This window comes from Argentina silus (genome assembly GCF_951799395.1).
Source record: "Argentina silus genome assembly, chromosome: 1".
In the NCBI taxonomy this organism is placed as follows: domain Eukaryota; kingdom Metazoa; phylum Chordata; class Actinopteri; order Argentiniformes; family Argentinidae; genus Argentina; species Argentina silus.
This window is the reverse complement of record NC_139655.1, coordinates 15,334,899-15,358,662: the sequence shown is the minus strand read 5'-3', so window position 1 is coordinate 15,358,662 and position 23,764 is coordinate 15,334,899. Positions and strand designations below refer to the sequence as shown.

Sequence of the window (23,764 nt, the reverse complement as noted above, 5' to 3'; positions counted from 1 at the left end):
TCCAGATCAATGGCCACTCAAAACTATCTGTGTTCTCTGAGATCCAATAGTGGAACTCCGCCCACCTACTCCCACCTACTCCGCCCACCTACCTAAAATGTAAATGTGTGTCTATGACAATATTTTCCAAGGCTAAACATGATTTTTACTACCACTGTACTCGACAACACTTCTAGTATACATATGAACTGAGTTTCAACCATGAGGGGTGTCATACAAATAATTCTTGGCCCTATACTGTGTCCCAAAAGTTAAAAGTGATTCAAGATTCAAGATTCTTTATTTGTCACGTGCATACAAGTATACAGTGAAATGCAAAAGTGACAGTGCCACAGAGTAGTGCACAATACAATAAGTTTTAAAATACAATAAAATAAAAATAGAAGTACTAAAAAATATACAGTATGGACAGTATAAACAGTATAAACAATATGAACAGTATAACCAGTAAGCATATAAGTAAGCAATATAAATAGCAGATGGATGATTATGTGTGTGCATATGTGTTAAGATGACAGTGCATGTGTGAGTGACTTGAGGGGGGCACTGGTGGGGTCATCGTTGACGATTCGTTGTCTAGATTGCATAGAGAACACATAATGGACTGTACACAAACTATTTAAGAGTTTGAATTCCTCTCTCATTAATCCACAAAACATATGTTTGAATAATTGTCACCAGTTCACACAACACCATTCCTGGGGGTCAGATGTTGTAAATTCCAGATGTTGCAATTGAAACCGTAAACTGCTATTACTGCATTGTTCTCTCTCTATACCAAATCTCTCGGCTCTGTAATTTCTTCACATGGTTCGCAGCTCGCATCAAATTCAAGACCCTGGTGCTTGCCTACCGGGCGGCAAAGGGAACAGCCCCTCCCTAATTGCAAGCAATGGTTAGCCCCCAAACCCCTGCAAGATCACTCCGCTCGTCCACCTCGGCTGCCCGCCTGGCACCGCCGCCTCTAAGGTGGATGCAGTGGCCGCGCTACTCGGTCACGGCTTTTCACTGTCCTGGCGCCCCGCTGGTGGAATGAGCTTCCCACAACGGTCAGGACTGCAGTCATTTCCGATCTTCCGCCGTAGATTGAAAACCCATCTCTTCAAGCTACATCTTAACATACATTTTGTCTTCCTAAAGACCGCTTCACCCTCACTACCCCCCCTATACTAACCCTAACCCCGAGACCTCTTCTCCCCTGCTACCCCCCTGTACAAGTTCTCTCCTGCTAATAAAATAAAAAAAAAATTTAAAGTGTGACTTTTTTTTATTGTCCAGCATTGTGAGCATTGATAACTTTGTCTTAAGATGACTGTTGGATAGATGATTCACTTACTTAAACAAATGTATTGTACGTCGCTTCGGATAAAGGCGTCTGCTAAATGCCATAAATGTAAATGTATTACTGTGCCAGCAATGTGTAGTGCAAGCTTGACAGCAATCCTGTGTGTGTGTGTGTGTGTGTGTGTGTGTGTGTGTGTGTGTGTGTGTGTGTGTCTATGGCATTGGTCAAATACAATGACTGTCAACAGATAGCTCGGCTAATCACTGACCAACTATCTTACATTGAGGCAATAATGTCTGAGTTAGTCAGTTAGATGAGGCATATTCATGAGGTCTGAGACGCACATGCTTCCTTGTGAGTTAAGTCAAAGGAATGTCATTAAGACAAATCTTCCATGAATCATTTGATCTGTTGGCTATTGTGCATGTGATCTGGTGAGTACTTTGAACCAGGAAGCAACAACACTGAGCTACATAGCAGAGTGTCCAGGAAGAGGGTACAGTGAGTGAGTGTGTGTATGTGTTATCCGTATGACCACTGTACAGCTCAAACCTCAACTCATTCAAACTCACTCTCACATCATCAGTAAACTGGATTGAGAGGCTGGACCACTAGGCCAATCTCCAACCGACAGTCATTACTCTGGCAGAGGGATATCATAGGTCATAAGAGTCATATCGTTCTTGTTCTAGTTGTATATTCCTACAGTAGGTCACAGAGGCAGGGAAGGAGTGGATGCCAACAGGGAGTGTGATTCTACAGTGACTGTTGTGCTAAAGATATCAACCTAGACTGCCAAGAGCAAAACCCCTGGGGTAAATACAACTTCCTGATCAGATTATTATTTATTTTTTTCAATAAGAAACAAAGTCAACTTTTCTTTTGACTTATAAAGCAGACATTATAAGCATACTACATAAGAAAAAAAATACTATTTGATCTTGGTCTGCTTTCTCCTTGCCTGCCATTTTACAGCACACCTGACACCATAGCAGAGTAGACAAGTACTGACCTGGCCCAGGCATTTTTTGGCATGTGTTGCCTGTTTTTGTTTACCAGCGTTCTGTTATCTCTACTTCAGAACTGAAAAACAGATCAGCGAACAGGCCCAACCTGTTCAGGCCCTTAAAGTCCCGATACTTTATTTTCCCCATTCCGAAGTGAATTTAGAAGAACTCAACTCTTTTGGCAAGGAAGAGTGTGTGTCTGTGGAGAAGGACTCTGTGAGTGTGTACAGGAACTAAACAGGCATGCAAATAATGACAAGGCTCTGCATACTGTACATGTGTACTGTGCACATACCATTTTTATTGCATTTACTTTGTTTTTTATAAATATAAAATATAAATATTTTCTGGACACGCAGCACTAGAAATAACCATTCCACACACATTTGTAGACATGTTTACAACTGTATCTAGTATAGATACAGTATAGCTGAATAGTACATCATGTACATGGAAGCCATCCCTACAGTATAGACATCCTCTTGCTAGGATGAGGTAGGTAAACTTAGGATCCTAAGGAGTTCACAGAATTTCACATCATGTCCTCTGTCTCCTCTCCCCTCATCATGTTGCTGCGAAGACAGGAACTGGATCACAGGTCAGGAATGGTGCTGGGACTGGAGGAGAAGAGACGAGAATCTCGAGGACCGCCGTCAGCTGCTGGAACTTATCGGCTAGTTGGCAAACCTGACCACCGATAAAAGCCTGGAAGCCCTTATGTTGCTCTGCCAGCCCACTCACCCCCAGGCAGATTGAGGTGAGTTGTTCGTCTTGGTGGAAAATCCGTCTCTCCTGGGTCTGAAGCGCAGCGCGCACCGAGTCAGAGTCGCTGAGTCCATTGTTGGCCAGTTCATACTGTAATGGCTGTTGTACGTAGGCAGAGGACTCAAACCCACGACCCGGAGACAAAAATGTAAATCCAATAGAATAGTCTTTACTATCAAAAAAGGTTCGGTACACAGGTAGGCAGTCAATGGGTAGGCAGATAATCCAGGAAGGGGGTAGGCAAAGCAGGGTTTGGTACACAGGTAGGCAGTTAAAAAAAATCAAGCAGATAATCCAAAAAGGGGTAGGCAAAGGGCAAAGTCAGAAAAACTATCAGAGATCAAAATAACCAGGAATACTCAACACTAGGAAATATCGCTGGAACGCTTGACACAAGGTACAAACACAAACTGGTATAGAGACAGGGAAACACGCAGACTAAATACACAGGGAAGGATGATGAGGAAGAGGTAAGGCCAATCAGGGCAGGGTCGACAATCACACAAGGGCAGGTGGTGAAGTGTCTGAAACGAGAGACAAGGTGAGGAACACAAAAATAAACAGGAAAAATAAGTGAATAACATGAAACAAAGACAAGCATAAACTAAGGAGCAGGGCGAGACGTTACACAGGGGGGTGGGAGCTTTCAGTTCAATGGCCTTGTAGAATACAGTTCATTTCATCACTTACACAATCCTTCACTTTCCATCTTAAATCAGAAGAAGTATGCCGTGTGATCGATGAGGAAGGACATTTCCATCACATCTACCCTGAATAGAAATTGATGTTGATTAAATAAAAATGACACCCCATTGACACCCCATTGACACCCCATTGTCAGACAGATAACGCAACTCTACCCATGCTGTTAATGTGACGAGGATCCCGTTAGAATGACGTAGCTGTTTTGGGATTCAACTACTGTACTGCACCCTTCTCTTGTGCTGGGTTTCAACTACTGTACTTCACCCTCCTATTCTGCTGGGTTTCTGATAACATTTTACATTTGAACTGTGACTTCAAGCAGTGGGAGGCCACACCTTTGATAAGATGAGAACATTTTCCTTGCCCTCACACACACCGTTTCCACTCCTCGACACAAACCTGTTTTTCAGAACAATGCAGGCAGTGTGTCAATAAACCCTATTAGCACCTCAGTACAATCCAACAGTTCCAGAACAAACACAGGAAGTCGCTGCTGTCGTTCTGAAAGTATCTAGCTTTTTAAGATGTTCCATTTACGGGGCAGCTCAAACCCATGACACTCTTCTTCGACAGACTAGTGTCCACGTTGTGTCACTGTGGCTTTGAGATTCGGTCAGCGACACAGAAGTCAGACCAAGGCCCTCAAGTCAGACCTTGACTCGTCCCTGCAGTCGATGTCCCTGGGTCGGTATCCGCCTCTCAGAAGTCTGGCAGCGGGTGCAGAGGGTCTTTCTCCAGGCTGATCTTATACACCACTTCCTCCTGCACTGGGACATACAGCTTCCCTACAGAGCTCTGGAACACAGAAGATATGAGGGAAGGGCTTAGTTTTGTGTGTGTGTGTGTGTGTGTGTGTGTCTGTGTGTCTGTGTGTGTGTGTGTGTGTGTGTGTGTGTGTGTGTGTGTGTGTGTGTGTGTGTGTGTGTGTGTGTGTGTTTATGTGTGCGTGCATGCAGGCGTGGGGGTTGTTCTACTGGACAGCCACTGATAAAGGAGAGGAGGACATTGCTTTTACCTTTTGTTCCTTATTGTTTTTTATCATGTCCTTGAAAATCAACGACGGATCCGGAATCATGGGGAATAGCATGATTTTATACCTAAAAACAAGACAGAACACATAATGGAACAAATTCTAAATAAATGAAAATGGCAAAATGGCAATTCACTATTGATCCAAACACCAATATGAGATTTGAGACAGTGGCATTGCCAAACATACCCTCTCCCCACACACCCTCCCTATGGATATACAGGAGGTTTACTTACTTCCTAAACCAAATGAGGGACAGCATGACAGAGAACGCTATCGTGGCAGGAATGACGACCGCAACCACAGTCATCGACCAATCAGGAGCCTCATCCTCACCTGAGACAAACACATGCCCAACATCAGTAGGACAAATTGGAGAGAAATTGACTAATCTAATAGAATTACCTAAAGATTTTTATTGTCCAGTGCTCAGCAGATGTTCTGGTCCCACTTTATTTGGATAGTCCCCTACATAGTTGATAGTTTTTGAGCATCTGTAGACTGTCTATCAACTGTAACTGTTGACATAACAATTCACAAGGTTTAGGATTAGGGTAAGGTTGAGGGTTGAATTTAGGTTTAGGATTAGGGTTATGTTTAGGGTTAGGGTTACTGCACAGTTAGTTTACCGGTTTGTTGATAATCAGTTGAACATTTGTAAACTGTCTGTAGGAGACTATCGAAATTAAGTGTTACCAAAAGTCCTTATTTTTGCCACAGTACCCTTACCACCGGCAACCCTCCAGTCATTGGCTGAATACTTGATTTGAGTAAAGAAAATTCAGCTATTTCAATGACAATATGATCAAACATCACTGTGTGACCTGAGGGGATGAGGAAGAGGGGGGACAGTACCGTAACTTTTGACTGCACTCCAGTCTGTTCCTCCTCTCCCCCCTGGGCATTGATAGTTGGCTTTCACCTGGACTCTATACTGGCAGCTGGGGTCATACGGTATCTCAACACTTTCATTCTTCTTGCCCCCTGCAATATTCTGACTCTGAAAAAAAGAAACAATTATTCTTGAGCGGCACTCTCAATGAAATTTCACATACATAAATAGGATTTCAAAAGCAACTTATTTTACACATACTGTATTCCATTTAGCCCAGTCCCAGATCTGTATGTACTGCACAGTATGTGCTTTAAGTTTACCCAACTCCTCTGACAATACTTATCCAATTCCCAAACATGACAATAATAGCCTCAGAGCCTCAGAGGAGTATGCTACTATATACAAATGAGGGATCAGGGTTTCAATGGCTAAAACTATAGTTTTATTGGTACAGTTCAGATGAATGGCCTGGCTTAAGTGACCTCCGCTTTTGTGACCTTGACCCAAGCCATTCATCTGAATTGTACCAATAAAACTCGCAGTAGTTTTAACCGCATCCCTGATCTGAGCCATATAGTCTACCCATGCACTTCACTGTTGCTAAACACAGGGCCTCTGCTTAAAAGCACAATAACACTAAATCCTAGTCTGCACAATTTCCCGCCTTTCGGGGATGAATGAAGTATTTTAAATTGAATTGGATCAAATTGACAACATCTCCATGGCTCTTACTACAGATTCTTTACACTTGCTATAGTTTAAGGTGTAGTTCCAGCAGTTTTCATGGGTAAGGTCTGGTGCTGTCCAACTCATGAGCAGGCTCCTCCTTCTCTTTGTGATCATCATCTTGGGGGGCGGGGGATTAACTGAAGAGAATCAGAATCAAATGTACTTGATTACCTACTTGAGAGTATGGATAATGTCATGAAATGAATTAAACTGAGTTAAATTTGTTTTGATTGATGATTTTGAAAACATAACATTAGGACATATCAAATGATACACAGTTACACTGACAGAATAAGTACTGTTGTCAGCACACTGCATGGACTGCACCACCTCTTTTGTGACTGCATTCTAAAACTACAGTAGCAGTACACAATTGAACTTATGAAATTAAGGCAACAATTACCTCTTCTTACATAGGTATACACATACTGTAAAATATACAATTTGTGTGAGAGAAAGAATTATTGCAGCATTATCATTACAATGAGAACCATTCAAATCATTCCTACCAATAGGAATCCTCCAGAACTTATTTCGTACAGATGAGCCATTGAGTGTTCCATTGATCAGAAAGAAGACGTTACGTGCTAGGAATCCATCTTCACTCAGGTGACATCCTGTCTTCACACCACCTCTATATAGGTACTCACTGCATGCTGTTACATGGGGTCTACCCTTGACCCTGAAACAGAATAGATGAGAAGCCTGAAATATTGCTGAAATTAGACTCACGTGCGTGACTCACAGTATTGTAATTTAAATTAATCAACAGGGGGACCCATGGTGAGTCCAGAGGCAAACTGAATGCTTGATATAACAGCATATTGCTACCAACAATAGGTTTGCTACTGGAGTCCGGTTTCCATTGAGTCCCCCCCCCCCATTTCCACCACTGTTTACTCATAGGCCTATGAGTTTATATGGTGTATGTGTCAAAATACACAGCAACTGTTGAAAGAGACAGACTGCAACTGCCACTAGAGTTGGGTTCAAATCAGTTAGTTTTTTTATTTTAAATTGGACATGGACATTCTGCCCCCCTCTCACCGGTAGCAGACAACCTTGGGTGGCATTCCCATCCTCTACAATTCAACCAGTACACTCATGCACGTCTCATTGTGGATTTTAAAACATTGGATTGATGCAAGCATGGCTGGGCAGAGTTTCCACCATATTCCTTACACCAGTCCATCCCGTTTAAATCCATGAGGGGGAGTGTACAAGTGTATATTACTGGAGAAGGGTAGAGAATGGGAATGCCAACTATGAGGTCCATTCCAATTCTCCAAATGAGAGCAAGTCCACTTCACTTGCTCAGTTAATTTGTAGACTCGGATGTGTCCAAGAGTCCTACCATTTGAAGAATTGACGATCTTCTCGTTAGATCCCCCATAAAATATTATCTTAAATCATTGGCAAACTCACAGGGCAGTCACCATACAAGCAGCCCAATATAAGTAATTTGACTCCAGGGTAAAGAATTGGAAGGAATTGGCTCCAGGGTAAAGAAAGAATACTAATCCAGAGACAAGTAACATTTCCCTAGCAATAGGGAGACAACCGTAAGCAGAATGGTATATTCACTAAAACTGAAGAACTTTCAATTGTTGTGATGCTATTTAAATTAAGTGAAAAAGCATAAAAGGGTGGAATGTAAAATTTAGACTCAGAATCTGATGTTGGTCATGAGTTTTATGAGGGTCTGTGTCTCTTTCCCTTAAAGTTCACAGGTGGCCATTGTAAGATTTAGACTGTTAGGAGACATGCTAAACAGGCAAACCATTTGGAGCTGATTTTCACAACATCCTGCGAAAACTGGTGATAGATCAAAGGGGAAGACACATTGTCAGATAGACTATAATTTATTTTTAGAAGCCACATCATATCGTCTTTGGTGATCTGAAAACGTTTTTCGGTTTGTTGCAGAAATGGAAGGATCTAAAATGATACAATGTACAGTGGGGAAATCGACAGGCAGAATTAAATATTGGACGACATTAAAGCTACAGCATAATATCATGGAATCGTTGAGATTAATCCTATTAAAAGGCCTATTATTGTATTGAGGTGTTGAACGTGGTACAATGCTTAATGTTTGAAGTTCGGATGTCACACCTTTTTTATTGCATTTTTATTTTTTGGCACCACACATGAGATGTCGGCAATAGGGAGCGGTCATTGCTTTTATATTCTTTCTCGTGGGACTGAATAATTGCAGTGCTTTGTGGAAGATTCAAGCCCAGCGAGTCAACATCCATGCTGGCTCGAGGGAGTAAAAGCAAGTGTTGAGGGCATAGCAACACAAACTTCACTTGTAATTCATAGTAGACTTTGTGATTAGGGTGTTGCCTTCTCATTTTCACTCTGAGAATCTGAATTGAGTCATGGACTGTCAACGGTCAAAAACAGGAAGTAGTGTAATTCTCACCAGTAGTAGAGTTGGAGTTCTTGTGGCTGATTGGCTGGGAGCCAGGAACAGTTCATGGCCTTAGAGGAGTAGAGGGAACAATGGAAGTCCGTAACTAGCTCTGTCACAGGAGAAACAACACACATTGATCTCTCTGGAACGCCCAGAATACTTCAGGGCCATTTAAAAAGTCACAGCTCATTGTTTGAAATATTCCTCTTATGGTGGATGGAGGTCTACTCAAAACATTCAAGTTGCTTTGTCCTTCTTTTCAGAGCATCACAAATGCTTCATTAGAGAAATATGCTGCTTAATGTCATGTTCATGCATTCCCACACTGTCCTGAGGAACTTATACTGAGATCAGAGTCTCTTAAAATTACAGTAGGCTAGATTGCTTTCTCCAATACTTTGTTAGGAGGCTGTCACCTGTCACATACCTATGTCTTTGGAACGGGGGATAGTTATGGTAACAGGCTTGCTTTTGGTCCTCTTTCCACAGTAAGAATCCACAGGGTTGGTTTGCACTGTGAAATGCACTGCCTCCTTAGTGGTGACACACATGTTATAAAACATGACTTCCCGAATTACAGGTTCAATCCTCTGCAGAGGAAAAATACAGTGGAGTGGTTATTGTTGCTTTCTCTATCTTATGTTAATAACAAAAACAACTAATCATCCATCCCCCTATGTAATAACATGGTTATAACCTTACAATTACTTAGTTTAGTTAATTAAAATAAGAACCTTGATCAAATATAAGTCAATGTAAAAATTAAACATAATTTATTTTCAGACATTTAATTACTTAAAATGAAAACCCTGATAAACAATAAGGAAATTAAAAACGAAAATATCGTCATTAAATTTCAGATAGTATACATAGAAATAGATTGGTGACGGTAACCCATCAGTCTATGTGTATTATTTTAGAACAGCCAAGAAACCTGTCTTATACTGTCTATGCCGATATATACAGTAGCATCGAAAATACTATAAAATACTATATACCTAATTAAACTAAATAACCCCACATAAACTGAGTTCTTCTATTTTTCATTAAACCCAATGGAACGAGAATCGAGCTATTTGACTCACCTGACTGATGTTTGTAGTGAACTGGTATTCAACCTCACAAGTACCCAAATCTTTAGGCTCTGTCCATGTTACACTGACACAGAATTCATTAGTCCACGTCAAGGTAAAGTTGAGCGGCGCAGGGAGCGGATCTAAAAAGAGACAAGTGATAAACTTTCATCTGTATTGTGGCACACTGCGATGATCAATGTTTATGACATTACTTCTCTAAGAGCCAATATAGTCAATATAAAGTACACTTTAGTTATTTGACTCATTTTCTGACTCATCATAATGTGTATTTAAAAAAACTAAACTAAAAAAACTAAAACAAATATAAGCTTAAGCATAAGTGAACAACATACAGATATAAGGGACGCTTCACATCATGTCATTTGAATTTGTGTTCTTCATGGATTGAGAGACGGCATAATTGCTTCATTTAAGTGAGCCTTTACTGACGTCGATTTCGGGAACCCACCAAGAAATCCTATAATTCCGTAATTAGAAAACGAACGATTTACAGTAACAGAGTTTGTCAAATGATATGCCTATCAAATTAAAACATGTAAACACACTGACATTACCTGTCTCAGTTTCTGTTGCAACCAACAAAATAGAATATTGAAGGAACAAAATAAATCCCCAGTATTTCATAACCATGTTGTCCGGTGCGTAATTTCTCTCGGAACGAGCTTCCCCAATCTCCGTCGGAAATTCTCAGAATCGTGGAACAGATGTCCCTCAAACTGAGAGAGAAAAACATAAACCCTACATGCAAATAACCATAAACTAAATCTCACACAGGATGTATCTGTATGCTACGTGTTGCTCCGTGTGCAGCAGGCAACTATAAGGAGGAGTTTGTGTGGGACAGATGGCGCCGTCATTGATCCATATCATTGATCATATCATTGATCATATGTCTAATAACTGTGTTAAAAGTTTAAGTGTGCTGTAAAGAAAAAAAAAATGTTATGACCCAATAAACATCAGTCCTACTTGTGTGAAGAATGTTTGGCCACCATACAGTTGACTTGTTGCAAAACATTTTTTTTTTTTATTATTGAAAAATGGCTTTACAAAGTATGTTTAACAAGCGGCTGTACTTACATAAACAGTGTTATTAAAGAATGCAAAATAAAAAATGCAATTAGGGTAATACCTCTCTAACCAGACCAGATATTGCACCATGTATTGGTCCAAATAGTACAAATATAAATACGTACAGTACATACATACACAGATACAGTATATTCATTTTACAGCATAACAATATATTATGTACATCTGCATATGATCTCTGTTAATTTCAGTGTAGCACTTGTGAAATACTGTACAATCAATCATGTTGAAGTTGTATTACTTGAAATAGAGGAGACTTTTCTGAGAATACAGAGGCACAAGGTCCAACCAGAGGCAAGAGACAGCTTTAGTTTACAACCTGCCCATGTCAGAACTTACTGTAGTTCCACAAATGAGCCAACTGAGCAGTGTTTTCAACTGAGTGATTGACACATATGCTGTTTTTAATCTCTTCCATGTACATTTTTGTCCCAACTTCCTCATGGCATCCAATGAAGACAATACAGCTGGACTATGGTTTAACTATGGTGACTGTTGCTTAAGAAGTTGCTTAACAGCACTCAAGTTTAATGTGTCTTAAACGCACAACCCTCTGATAGAGCGTGCAAGAGAAATACAAGGGTTTTGCATTGATCATAGACAATACGTAGCCATTACTGAGTAATCCACAAAGCTGGCTCATCTCCTTGAAACCTCTCCCATCCTCTTGGTTTAGTAGGCATGCAGAGGCGGTGTATTGATACCAGACCTACAGTAGGATTACTATAGTTTGTTTTAATTTCATCATATTTGCATGCCCAGTGGAATAGAACCAATGAAACAGTCCTGAAATTCTGGACTAGCTAAATCTAGCATACCTACATGGACAAACAGAAAGCCAATAACATTTTTAACCAGGTGTGGTTCAAATGAGCTACCTTTGGAGTGATTACTGTAATCTGCATACAGCAGATTGTGTGGCAACAGTCCAGAGTGACTACATATCAATACGCCTTTGCCGAAAACCCCCCACAAATGATTAAATGAGCTTGTCTTTAAAGAGGAAAAGGGCAATGTGTCACTTATCAGCTAAGCCTGATCTGTTGTATGTTTTGCTTACTTATCATTTGTTCTAATGCATTCTCTAAATAAATACTGCTGCTGTGGCTCCAATACAACTCCCATACACTGTCTGTGGCAGAGTCTTTTCCAAGGTGCTGCACCTCACAGTGGAGGCAGAGACATCAGATAATATCCAAAACCTCAGACATTTGATGAGTTTAGTTAGTTATGCTTGAAACAGGCAAGCTTTCAGGAGAGATGCCTGGCCAATGTGTCCATCCATTCCTGCATCACATACTGCAGGCCTACACAATGTTGACCAAGGACGACCGTCTTCATTGAACAGAACATATCCCAAAGTACATTAAATATAGGGGGTTTCCAGTCGGCATAGGACCCAACCAGTCTAATTTGGGTCCAGAGGGGGCCAAGGACAGGGGGGGGGGGCAGAGGTCAGGGGGTCCCAGGAAAGTGGGGCAGAGAACAGGGCAATGTTTTTATCCCAGGTCTGTCGCTGTTCCACTGATGGCACGGAACACATGTGCAGAGTTCTGTAGCAGCGACCGCATCATGTCTTCCTGGTAGATCTGCAGTACAGATTAAACAAATACATGAATACCAGTATAACCACAGTTATCATAATCACAGCTATCATGAACACAATGGTAACCCTTTATTGTACAGCTTGTATTAAGGCTGAAGTCACTGAGGTAAGCATCAGAAAGTACCCCTTGTTACCTCATACCACGTCGTTTCTTAGTTTCCCTCTAGGCAGTATCAAGTGCTCCACCAACAGCCACATTTGTGCCTGAGGTGGTCCGCCTGATCAATAAAAACACTGGAGACTTGTTGAGCGAATCCTCCCTGCCATTTCTTACCTTTTAGGGTCATATTTATTGCACTGCACCTTTTAGGCATTGTCTAATACTGGGTAATACCATCTGAAACAAGGCTGAAAAATAAAGAGTTACCAAAACAGTTACTCCTGATTACTGATCATACATTATGTATCATCCATGTGTCAAATCAATGGCTGAATGTAATGTGAGCTTTAGTTTGAAATGACAAACTAATGTCAAAGATTCAGAGTGAAATTTTGACCCTGCAAAAAATATATGTTACCAATGAAGACCGGGTCAAATGTTTGTCACAACGCTTCATTCAAAAACTGGAATACTTTGTGTGCATAACATGCTGTTTTTATCTTAAATCTTTAAACATGGATAATAAGGAGATTGTAAGAAACAGCAGTATGTTTTCCTACAATAAATATAGTATTGTGAGTAATACAGTGGCATTCCTAACATCAACAGTTGGTTGGTGTGGCACTATTTAAACAGTATGTTGTGAGCTCAGCCACACCCATGCTGGTCAACCAACACACTAGGCCTCATTCATCAATATGCTCTTCAATAATGCGCAAATGTGTTGTTAAAAATGACTAATACGGAAATTGACATATGATGATTCATGAAACAAGACACAATTTTGTAATTACCTGCATGCGTATGATGATAAATGCCAAATCTTCTTAAATTTAATGTGTATGTATGTATTTGAGAATTAGCATGAGTAAACGCCATGAATATCCCATATAAGAGCATTTCCAAGTTCAATCAGTCCCACGCTGTCTCCCTCTCTAGTCATAGCGTGCATGGCCTCACATTCTGAAGGCACTGTGTGTGTATATATATATATATATATAGGCTATCATATGATGATGTGCTCCAATCAATAAGTAATATTGACATGTTGTGAACTAAAATAAATCAATGCAGAAATCAAAGTTGTTGAAATAACAATTAATTCCTTTATTAGCCTGTCATCCTGTCCTGTACGTCCTGTAAGGACTTACTATCTACTTCCTGTCTCAGGAACATCTTTCAACTAAGAAGAAATTGATGAACGCTAAAAAGTTATTGAATTTGTTCTTCTGCAAGATTTAAGAGCATAATCCATGTGTCAGCACAATTGATGAATGAGGCCCACTGAGTCCCCCACTTAAAGTGAATACTGTAAGAGGAGAAGACCACTCAGGTAGACAGTTAAGTAGGATTGAATGGATTATGTTACAAGCAATTAAATTGATCCAGGCCAGGGCTTATTTTAAGAAGAAAGTTAAAAGCTCTATGTTGAATAAACAAACCACAGGCTGAAGAAAACATTGTGTATTAGGAACTGATATTTTTATAGCTGCATATTGTCAATCATTCAACAGTAGGTACCATATTACCTGTCTTTCCTTAAAGCTAGGGTGTATGGCAGCATAGACAGAAGAAAAGGAAGAGTTAGAAAGGACAGAACAGGTTGGGTTACAGTCAGCTATCAGAGCAGAGGCAAATCCTGTAGCGTATTTGACAAGTATCGTTAGTCAGCTGTCCTTTACAACAGGGAGTGATGACACAAATGCTGTTGATAGGAAGAGGGCAGAGTACATCTTGTGTGTGTGTGTAGCGGAGTCAGACATGTTGTTTCTTGTTATGGCAGCATTCATAAACACCTCATTGCGGAGGCTTCCTGGCTGATTGCAACACTGTCTGTCACAAGCTTTCCTCTCTAAGACTGAGCAACTTCTCTCAGACGGGTTACACATACAGTACCATGCCTTATACAATATCATGTGACAACATGTTAGATAGGGGCAACCTACACATTTGCATGTTCTTAGAAACCAGTCCTTAGACATTGGTTTAATTTGAATACTTCTGGAATGCGTCCCTCCCTGCTTTGAATCATCACTTATCTGATACTAATAGATGGTGAAATGAATCCACTGCATAGTTTTCACCTATCCACACACGTTAGATCAGTGATGATTTTTAAGAAAACTATTCAAACAGGGCCCGAGAGTACAGTACACTTCATTACGATAGCAGTCGGATTAGAAAGTTCACAGATTAGATTAGGTCCCACAGATGTGACTCCATAATGAGAATGAGGGAACAGTGTTGATGGAATGCCGGAGTGCAGGCTGTTGGCAGGAAGCTGATGTTTATGAGTCAGTCAAGAGTGATGCACCACTGTAGCTCTGCCACAACAAGTCACGGTGATACTTCAACCAAACTCCAAAGTGTAGTACAGTATATGGACCATTGTTTCAGTCTGTGTTTTGAGAGTCTAAATAAATACCAATGCCATTTAGAAAAGAGATGGGAGAGATAAAAAATGAGGGAGAAAACAATGTGTGTGAGAATGTGTGTGTGTGTGTGTGTGTGTGTGTGCGTGCGTGCATGCATGAGAGAGAGAAAAAGGGGGCGTGTGTCAGGTGGAGAGTCTAGTTTGGTGTAGTCATGGATGACTGTGCGAGAGAGGAATGACACAGAAGTGGGGCCACTTAAAACATATTCAGCCTATTTCCTGAATAAAGGAGAAGAGATTATGTTAGTTGGAAAACGAAACTAACAAGAGAAGCTTCATGGACATGGACATGCTACAGTAGTCTGCTATCAAAATGCCTGTAAAGAGTATGGCCACATAAGGCTAACAGTAGAAGGCACCAACCTCTTTTCATTGAGAAGAGTGTGTTGAATGGTGTAGTACAGAATACTTGGTATATATAACCTAACCCTAACAATATAGGGAACTCATGACTTCTGTCTGATGTGGTAAGAAATAGCTTTTATCCTGTTTGTTTCCACACACTAAACATATGCCTGAGAGTGTGATCCTGTCTGAAGGCCTGTTTGGTAACCAGTGTGTGTGTGTGTGTGAGGAGCCTGTGTGTATTGTATGTGTTTATAGGCCTGTGTATATGTGTGTGTAGAAGCATCTACTATGTATGAGTGTGTGTGTGTGTGTGTGTATAAACCAACTGTACAGGTAGGTGTGTATGTGCACAAAGTAGCTCTGTTAGCCCCCCTCACTCCCACCCTCCTTGGTCACCTGTTCGTGGATGATGTCAGAGAGCTCCTTGACCATGTCTCTGAAGTTCCCCTTCAGTCCCTCATGGTACTCAAACTGATCCTCCTTGATGAGCCGCTCGTTAATGTCCAGCGCTATGCTGCAGGCCTGAACAAACCTCCTACACACACACACACACACACACACACGTTTATAAGTCATAAATGTTACAGGAATAAACTGTGAACTAAAAAAATGATTAATGATAAAAATCAACCACGATAAGACACTCAATTGACTCTGAGATGCAGCAAGTGGTACAGTACAGTACAGTATGTGTATACTGTAGGCAGCCGAGCCCGGGACTGGTTCTCATGCACACACCTGAATATTTCCTTGAGCTCCTTCGCCTTCTTATTGCTTGACTGGTTGGACTTGATGTCGTCAAGGAATGCCCTGGCGTAGGCCATGGGACCTGCATTCACCTGTGGTAGACAAGACATGAGTTACTGTAACACAGCTCCACCCTAAAGGCCAAGTCACAGCTGCATTATGGGATATTGTAACATATTCATGGCAACCACGTCCATAGATAACATATGTATTTATGACTCTGTGGGCACACACACTATAATAACAGCTGTAGCTACCTGCACAGACACACAGCCCGGCAGTTTGCTGTAGTGGTATATGGTGGTGTTATATGGTGGTGTTATACCAGGGCTTACACACTCATCTGTTTAATATCTGAGGAACCACATTAATATGATACAGCAATCTGCTGATCTAATTGCAATGTAGGCGACTTTGAACACAACCACACTTTCCAGTAACTCCAGCTACCTGCACAGAGACACAGCCCTGCAGTTTGAGCTGCAGCTGGATCATGTCCACCTCCTGACTGGAACATAGTTTGTGCAGCTCAGCCGTGCGCGCCCTCATCTCGTCAATGGCCACGTCTACAGGCTTCAGCTCCACCTGCTTCTCGCTCACCACCTCCACGCGCTTCTTCACGTACGGGAATGTGTTGGCCGCTGGGTGGGTGGGTGGGTCACACAGAGCAGAGCCGACAACATCATACAGACGGCTAGGTACAAATTAGGTTATGTTTCTTTCCAAATATAATTGATCACAAAACAGGTAATGTTTCTCAGAGCCCTGGCTGAGAAACATTATGAGAAACATGTCAAGGTGAACGTCAAGGTCAAGAGCTTTATCTTCAATATCTCACTATCTTTTCAAATGTAGCATTTTTTTTTATATCAGAGATTACAATGAAGAGTTCTAGATAACGGGCTACAACCATGTCATCTCATGGTATCCACAGAGACACATCACATCAAAGAGACATCTCAATGACAAACAGACAAAGATGTCACAAATTACTGCCATGACAGTCCGTCAGTTCTATATGACGATAAACAGGACTGGGAGCAATATAAATTATAGAAATAGGACAGAGCTCTACATTTATGGTGCAGCTGTTGTTTCATTCTATAAAGTGGTTCTATAGTTGTTCAGAGGCAGAGCAAGCTACTGCTGCAGGGAGCTAGCCCAGCACCCAGCTGTCACCAGGCCAGGTAGCCACCTGCTAGTCTAGCCAGAGGTGTTTAATCTTTCTCATCTATGGTGTTGTATCAAGTGGAGTCGTTTTTATGGGGTCATAAAGTGGGTGTTTTTTTTTTAAAGCGACCCTACTAAGTCACAAATGCTCAAGGATATTTTATTCTGGTTGAGATATTCAAGAAATAAAATAAGCACCATACACTCTGTTGTTTTAATACTGATTTAAAGGTTTGATAAGTACAATTACAACTACCAGTCTTTCCTTGTCCCTGGCATGATACGATACTCTGTTGGTGTATTTATTGCTGAAGGAAGGGTTTTTCATTTTGGATGGATAACTCTGCTCTACTAGGCTGCAATGTCTGCTGGTTTATCCCTGGCATTTCACTGATCCATTAATGTCACCGTCCATTAATGCTCAGAAAGTGCACACTCAATTCTACACCAGTTGCTAAAATCTGTGAAAAGACAAAAAAAAAACACATTTGGTAAAGTTACTTGTGAGCACGGTCCGCCTCTTGCACTGCTCCTCCACCCCGCCGTGCTTCTTCCCCGTCAGCGTGTAGGGCGTCTCAAACACAAAACGGTTGATGTTGTGGCACTTCTCAAAGTCTGTCTTCTTCTCTGGCGGGTCCTTCTCGTCAAAGTAAGACTTCACAAAAGTGACCTGAAAGTAGGCGAACTTGGGGTCCAGGTCTTTGGGGTTCACCTTTGGGGAGAGTGGGCCGGTCAGGACAGGTGAGGTAGAACTAAGATAAGGCAGTGTTCCTATTGTGTAGGAGGTGATAAATGGCTATAGATCTGATACACAACTGATGGTACAGATAAAAGGGGTGTACTACTGTAAGAACAATTGAGACGATACCATAGCCAATACCATAGAAAACCAGGACCAGGATTTCAGAACATTAATAAAAATGTCTTGAAGATGCATAAAGATGTTTGATCTCTGTATGATACTGAATATGAGAGGCCTTTGAAACCCTTGGCTGCTACTGCACATGGTCCCACCGCTGGGATAATGTTGACTAATGACCATCACTGCTCAACAGCAGAAGAGAGTAGTGAATGATCCACAGCCAACACTAACCCTAACCCTAAGAAGAGGAAATGGAACCATTCCATACTAGATCATGAGAAGGTTCAGACAAGGTGCATGGTTGCATTAATGTCAAAGAGGAATGTGGATGTGGATATATTGCATTCTGTTGGGACTATTCTCTTTTCTGAGTTGAGGCTGCAAGGTAAAATTGACATGTTTTTCTGAAACCCGCTGAGCTGCATTGGAACCTCAAGTGAGGTGATCACAATGAACAGATTTATTTGTTCTAATGTTCTTTTGTCTTTGAGAGCCCATGGGTATGTGATAAAGGTTATGAGACCGAAAACTTCATGTTTTTAATCCAATATCATTGTATAATTTCCTATTGAGAGGGTGTCACGCCTCTTCTAGGAACATACATAGGTTATTTATGTATTTAACCCTCCTCTACTACCTTGTTGGAGTCCTGAATGAGTTCGACATTCTCTGCTCCAAATTTGTCCCCGTAGAGGCTGAGCAGACGGTGAGAGATTTCTGATAGGCCGGTGAGTTTGGGCTCTTTGTAAATGTACTCCTTCCCATCCTCCTCCTCGAAGTAGCCCTGTCAACAAGAGGTATCAGAGTGGGTCCAACAGGCCAGTGGCACAGATGTTAGCTGGATGTTAGTCATCCATGTCCTATATAAACAACAGCAGCTGCAGATGGCCTTCCAGTAACATTTACTGTCAATCACTTACAACAGAATATGAACTCAATTTGAGAGACCTTGGATACATACAGTATATATACAGAATATCTTTGAACAATGACATCTTTAAGACTGATCTAATATACAGTACAGTCGATTTGTACAGTACAGTAGATTTGACAAGGAAGTACCATTTTACAGTGCTGTTCAAAATTAGTATTCTGGCACCAAACCATGCGCAAGTGCCACTGTAATGCCAAAATGATAATGACATCTAATATGTGTTGTCTAAAGACAGAAGTGAAAGTGAATCCCAGCTCTACAGCGACTGTACCATCCTCCTCCTACAAAGTCCATGGGGGTTTTATAACCAAAGCCACTATCTAATCTCTCTCTCTCAGATGGGAAAGTCGCAACAAAAACACCACATTTTTAGGTGGCCCAGACACTATCATCAGAACAAGCCTGTGAGGTTCTGATAAGATCACCAGAGAAGGAGTAGTGAAACTCATGTGGTCATCTAACAACATACCTCAGTGGGATTAGAACATAAGAGCAGTACTGTTCTTAAGAAAAATACTTTATAGGGCTCTAAGGTTACAGTAAACACAGGTAAAGGCGGACATACCTCATCCCTTAGATCCCACTGTAAACTATGAGAGCAGCTACTAACTGTCAGAACTCCCGGTCTGCAGACCCACCTGCCCATAGAAGGCCACTCTGAAGTAGGTACCCAGCAGCCTCCTGCCCGAGTGCGTCACCTCCAGGATCTTATTGTACGCTCTGTGTAGCGTGTCATACAGACGGCTCAGCTTCTGCATCAACAAACAACAACAGTGCATTAGTGCGTGTCTGTGTGTGTGTGCACGCATGTGGAATAATACTGGAAGTGGCTTGTGAAACATCCTATTATAAATATCAAATGTAACATGTACTGTACAGTATGAACCCTGCAAACAGAAGGGACAGCGCATGAGGGAGCACAACCTTGTGCCAACAGACAGACACACCACAGGGCCAGAAAGCCAACCACAGAGCCAAGACAGTACAGCTAACAACACACGGTAACAAGATGAAGAGCTGAAAACCAATAGGGTAAACTTGTCATGGTAGTATTTATATATTTAGAGATATATTCCATAAACTGAAAAACTGGCAAAGGCTTTTCTTACTTACACTATAAACACAAAAGACAGAGTGGGAAAAACAGAAAATAGTTAACATTTAATGGCATTTCTGACATCTGAGTAATAGTTATGTACCTCAAACTCATGGCGTTTCTCATAGACAGGGATGATGAGCTTAGCGATGTGTGTGATCAGCTCGTATCTCTCTGCCTTCCACAGCCCCTCTACACACAGCTCCAGATGCTCCACCAGGACCTCCTGCAGCCCAGGGAAATCATCATGATGACCTCATAGGTCCAATTACAGTATATATAAGGGTACATACAGGGCTCTACTTTCAACAACAACAATGACATCACAACCCAGCTTAACAGTAGCCATGATGAAGACAAACTAATTTACAGCTTCCCCATGTGATAATGTAATCACAAAGCTGGAATAACACAGGACAGGACACCTCAGTGTAGTAGACGTCCTGCATGCCTGTGTCCTCCTTCATGGCAGCCTCCTCCTCGATGTTCAGGGTGATCCTCTTGAAGGCTGCAAGGCCGCTGGGGAACAGCTCTGGTAGAACAAAAATACAACTGTTCAAGGCCGGTCCTCCATGAGTCATTACATTGTTTGAGATGATGTAATGAGATAATACATCAAATATATACAGTACATATGTCTGTGGTGTGTGTTTAATATTTTAAAGCAGTCTCAGACATTGTAATGTTATTCCTGGTCCAAGTGCTGTTCTTAGTTTGGTAAAGTGTCAGTGGCTGAAGTACTATATTTTCAGTAGGCTAAATACTGTATAATCATGTTTAATGGCTAATCAATCCAACTGATAATAAAGTGTTATACAGAAATGGCTGGTTAAAAGTTACTGTTCGCAGTCTGTGATTCGGCTGGTAGAACACTTTGTTTACACCGTGAAAAGCGTAAGTAACTTAGACAGTTTTGCTAAACGACTGCCCTTAGACAATTAGTCAAATTAAATTAGGTCAAATCATCAAGGTTTGAGGTTGCAGTAGCTCATGGACAATTGTTTACACACCTCCTCTGGGACTGCGGAACAGCCAGGAAGATGCACACTGCCTTATACGCTGCAAGGTTAATGTCTGTCTAAAACTGTCTCCCCATGTACTTTTACTTCAATGACAAATTATAGTACAGGCTGCCAGAAGAACACATTGTAATCATTAGGAGCCGCTGCTAGCCAACTGTCCCATGTCCAACTGATAAGATGTTTTATTCCATGCAATATCTTGTATCATTTCCTTGTTTGTGTACTTGTCTTTGGAAATACTGTAAGCCAGACCAGCGGAGCACAAACAAGATAATTTGCAAGTAGTAAGGGACAATAAAAAAATCATGGAGACCAATAGTGTGTTGTTTTTGGTCTGTGTTGGCCTGAGCCTGCTGTACAGTATACAGTGGGGGAAATAATTATTTGATCCCCTGCTGATTTTGTTAGTTTGCCCGATTACAAAGAAATGAGTGGTCTATACTTTTTATGGTACTTTTATTTTAACAAATAGAGACAGAATATCAACAAAGAAGTCCAGAAAAAACACATTATATAAAGTTATAAATTCATTGGCATTTGATCGAAGGAAATAAGTATTTGATCCCCAAGCAAAACATGACTTAGTACTTGGTGGAGAAACCCTTGCTGGCAAGCACAGAAGTCAGACGTTTCTTATAGTTGGTCACCAGGTTTGCACACATCTCAGGAGGGATTTTGGTCCACTCCTCTTTACAGATCCTCTCCAAATCCTGAAGGTTTCAAGGCTTTTGCTTGGCAACTCGAAGCTTCAGCTTCCTCCACAAATTTTCGATAGGATTAAGGTCTGGAGACTAGCTAGGCCACTCCATGACCTTAGTGTGCTTCTTCTTGAGCCACTCCTTTGTTGCCTTGGCTGTATGTTTTGGGTCATTGTCATGCTGAAAGACCCATCCACGACCCATCCTCAGTGCTCTGGCTGAGGGAAGGAGGTTCTCTCACCCTTCTCATGATCATCCTTACCCCACGAGGCGAGATCTTGCATGGATCTCCAGGCCGAGGGCGATTGATGGTTATTTTGTATTTCTTCCATTTTCTAATAATTGCACCAACAGTTGTCTCCTTCTCACCAAGCTTCTTGCTGATGGTCTTGGAGCCCATTCCAGCCTTGTGCAGGTCTACAACTCTTACCCTGATGTCCTTTGAATGTTCTTTGGTCTTGCCCATGGTGGTGGAGAGGTTGGAATGGAAGAGATTGATTCTATTGACAGGTGTCTTTTATACCCATAACAAGCAGAGATTAGGAGTACTTTTCCTAAAGTGACAGGACTAATCTGTGTGCCTCATGGGCATATAACCGGTCTGTATGAGCCAGAATTCTTGCTGGTTTGTAGGGGATCAAATACTTATTTCCTTCGATCAAATGCAAATGAATTTATAACTTTATATAATGTGTTTTTTCTGGACTTCTTTGTTGATATTCTGTCTCTATTTGTTAAAATAAAAGTACCATAAAAATTATAGACCGCTCATTTCTTTGTAATCGGGCAAACTAACAAAATCAGCAGGGGATCAAATAATTATTTCCCCCACTGTATGTCTTATGAGAGTTTGCATAACTACAGGGTTAGAGAACAATGGTAGATAATGTGGGCTGGACTGAAGCCTGCTTTATCATGGTGATAAGCAAATCCTTGCTGAGACATGGATAACCAGATACAGCATGCCCTAGACACTCCTTCTTGGTTGGTTGTCAACAGTACGTCATATTTTTGTTGGTTGGTTGCCTTCTAGGTTCTCACAATATAAAATAATACAGTAGCTCTGTTTCTGGTTGAAACACGTTGGTGGTTGTTACATTACTATTATTTGATGCATTGCCAAGAGGACTGCCTTCGAGGTGAATCTTCTTTAGATAACTCTCTAACACTGAGTTCACCAGTGGAATTGAAAGGGTTGGGAAAATGAGAAGTGGGGGAGTCTTACTTTTCCTGTGTAGGTACTCTGCCACCAGCGCAGCCACATGGACGTAGCACATAGCTGCCTGTAGAGACAGAGACAGGGAGAAAACAAACAGCCGCAGGATTTGTAGAAGCACACGGATATACATTGAGATTAACAACACACACTTGGGCTGGTATTAGAATTCTCAATCTGGTACCTTCCCTCCGAAATAACCTGGGATACGGTAATACCTTTTTTGCAGACTTTCAACATGACTCAAACTTGTATCAAAGCTACAGCAAGTTTCTCTCTCTCTCTGGCCATCTTTACCTGCCCAGAAGTCAGATTTATGACCTCCTCCACCCTTTGCTCTCAGATAAGAGTTATTGATCATGCCTTGTGATGTTTGTGTACAAGTTTAATTCAGACTATGTTTATTAAACAAAAGTTGGTGGGTATAATACAGGTGGTGTATGGGCGGTATTGACAGAAATAAAATAAAAAAATGCATACACAATATCTGATTCCTTCCTAGTATGAGTTCAGCTCATGACCCAGAGTGAGTAGGAGTGACATGGAAACTGAGTGTTGCAAAATTCT

General features: G+C 41.3%; 2 protein-coding genes across 4 annotated transcripts in view; both read right to left on the bottom strand.

Moving 5' to 3' along the window:
• Window positions 1-2,560: 2,560 nt before the first annotated feature.
• Window positions 2,561-10,671, bottom strand: LOC310813727 (interleukin-13 receptor subunit alpha-1-like). 3 transcript variants are annotated; one of them, XR_014554558.1, is made up of 11 exons: window positions 10,427-10,671; window positions 9,861-9,991; window positions 9,203-9,365; window positions 8,785-8,884; window positions 6,866-7,038; window positions 6,360-6,493; window positions 5,648-5,792; window positions 5,029-5,128; window positions 4,778-4,859; window positions 3,748-4,557; window positions 2,561-3,581 (listed from the first exon to the last, which is right to left on the bottom strand). XR_014554558.1 is itself a non-coding variant. In XM_083682822.1 (10 exons), exons 1-10 carry the CDS (start codon window positions 10,500-10,502, stop codon window positions 4,462-4,464), a joined length of 1,200 nt encoding a protein of 399 aa, XP_083538948.1. In that variant the 5' UTR covers window positions 10,503-10,671; the 3' UTR covers window positions 2,561-4,461. The 3 variants fall into 3 exon arrangements, 2 of the variants coding, with proteins under 2 accessions (XP_083538948.1, XP_083538949.1); XM_083682822.1 differs by having other exon boundaries at window positions 2,561-4,557; XM_083682823.1 differs by lacking the exons at window positions 9,861-9,991; window positions 10,427-10,671 and having other exon boundaries at window positions 2,561-4,557; window positions 8,785-8,843; window positions 9,203-9,336.
• Window positions 10,672-10,978: 307 nt separating this feature from the next.
• Window positions 10,979-23,764, bottom strand: part of dock11 (dedicator of cytokinesis 11) — a gene marked incomplete at its 5' end in the record, with an annotated part of 57,606 nt that continues 44,820 nt past the window's right edge. The window contains 10 exons of the mRNA XM_083682868.1: window positions 10,979-12,553; window positions 15,849-15,987; window positions 16,191-16,291; window positions 16,650-16,840; window positions 17,871-18,081; window positions 18,869-19,015; window positions 19,804-19,917; window positions 20,365-20,487; window positions 20,687-20,793; window positions 23,207-23,264. Of these exons, the coding sequence (XP_083538994.1) occupies window positions 12,464-12,553; window positions 15,849-15,987; window positions 16,191-16,291; window positions 16,650-16,840; window positions 17,871-18,081; window positions 18,869-19,015; window positions 19,804-19,917; window positions 20,365-20,487; window positions 20,687-20,793; window positions 23,207-23,264 (1,281 nt within the window). The 3' untranslated portion in view covers window positions 10,979-12,463. The remainder of the gene's footprint in view (window positions 12,554-15,848; window positions 15,988-16,190; window positions 16,292-16,649; window positions 16,841-17,870; window positions 18,082-18,868; window positions 19,016-19,803; window positions 19,918-20,364; window positions 20,488-20,686; window positions 20,794-23,206; window positions 23,265-23,764) is intronic.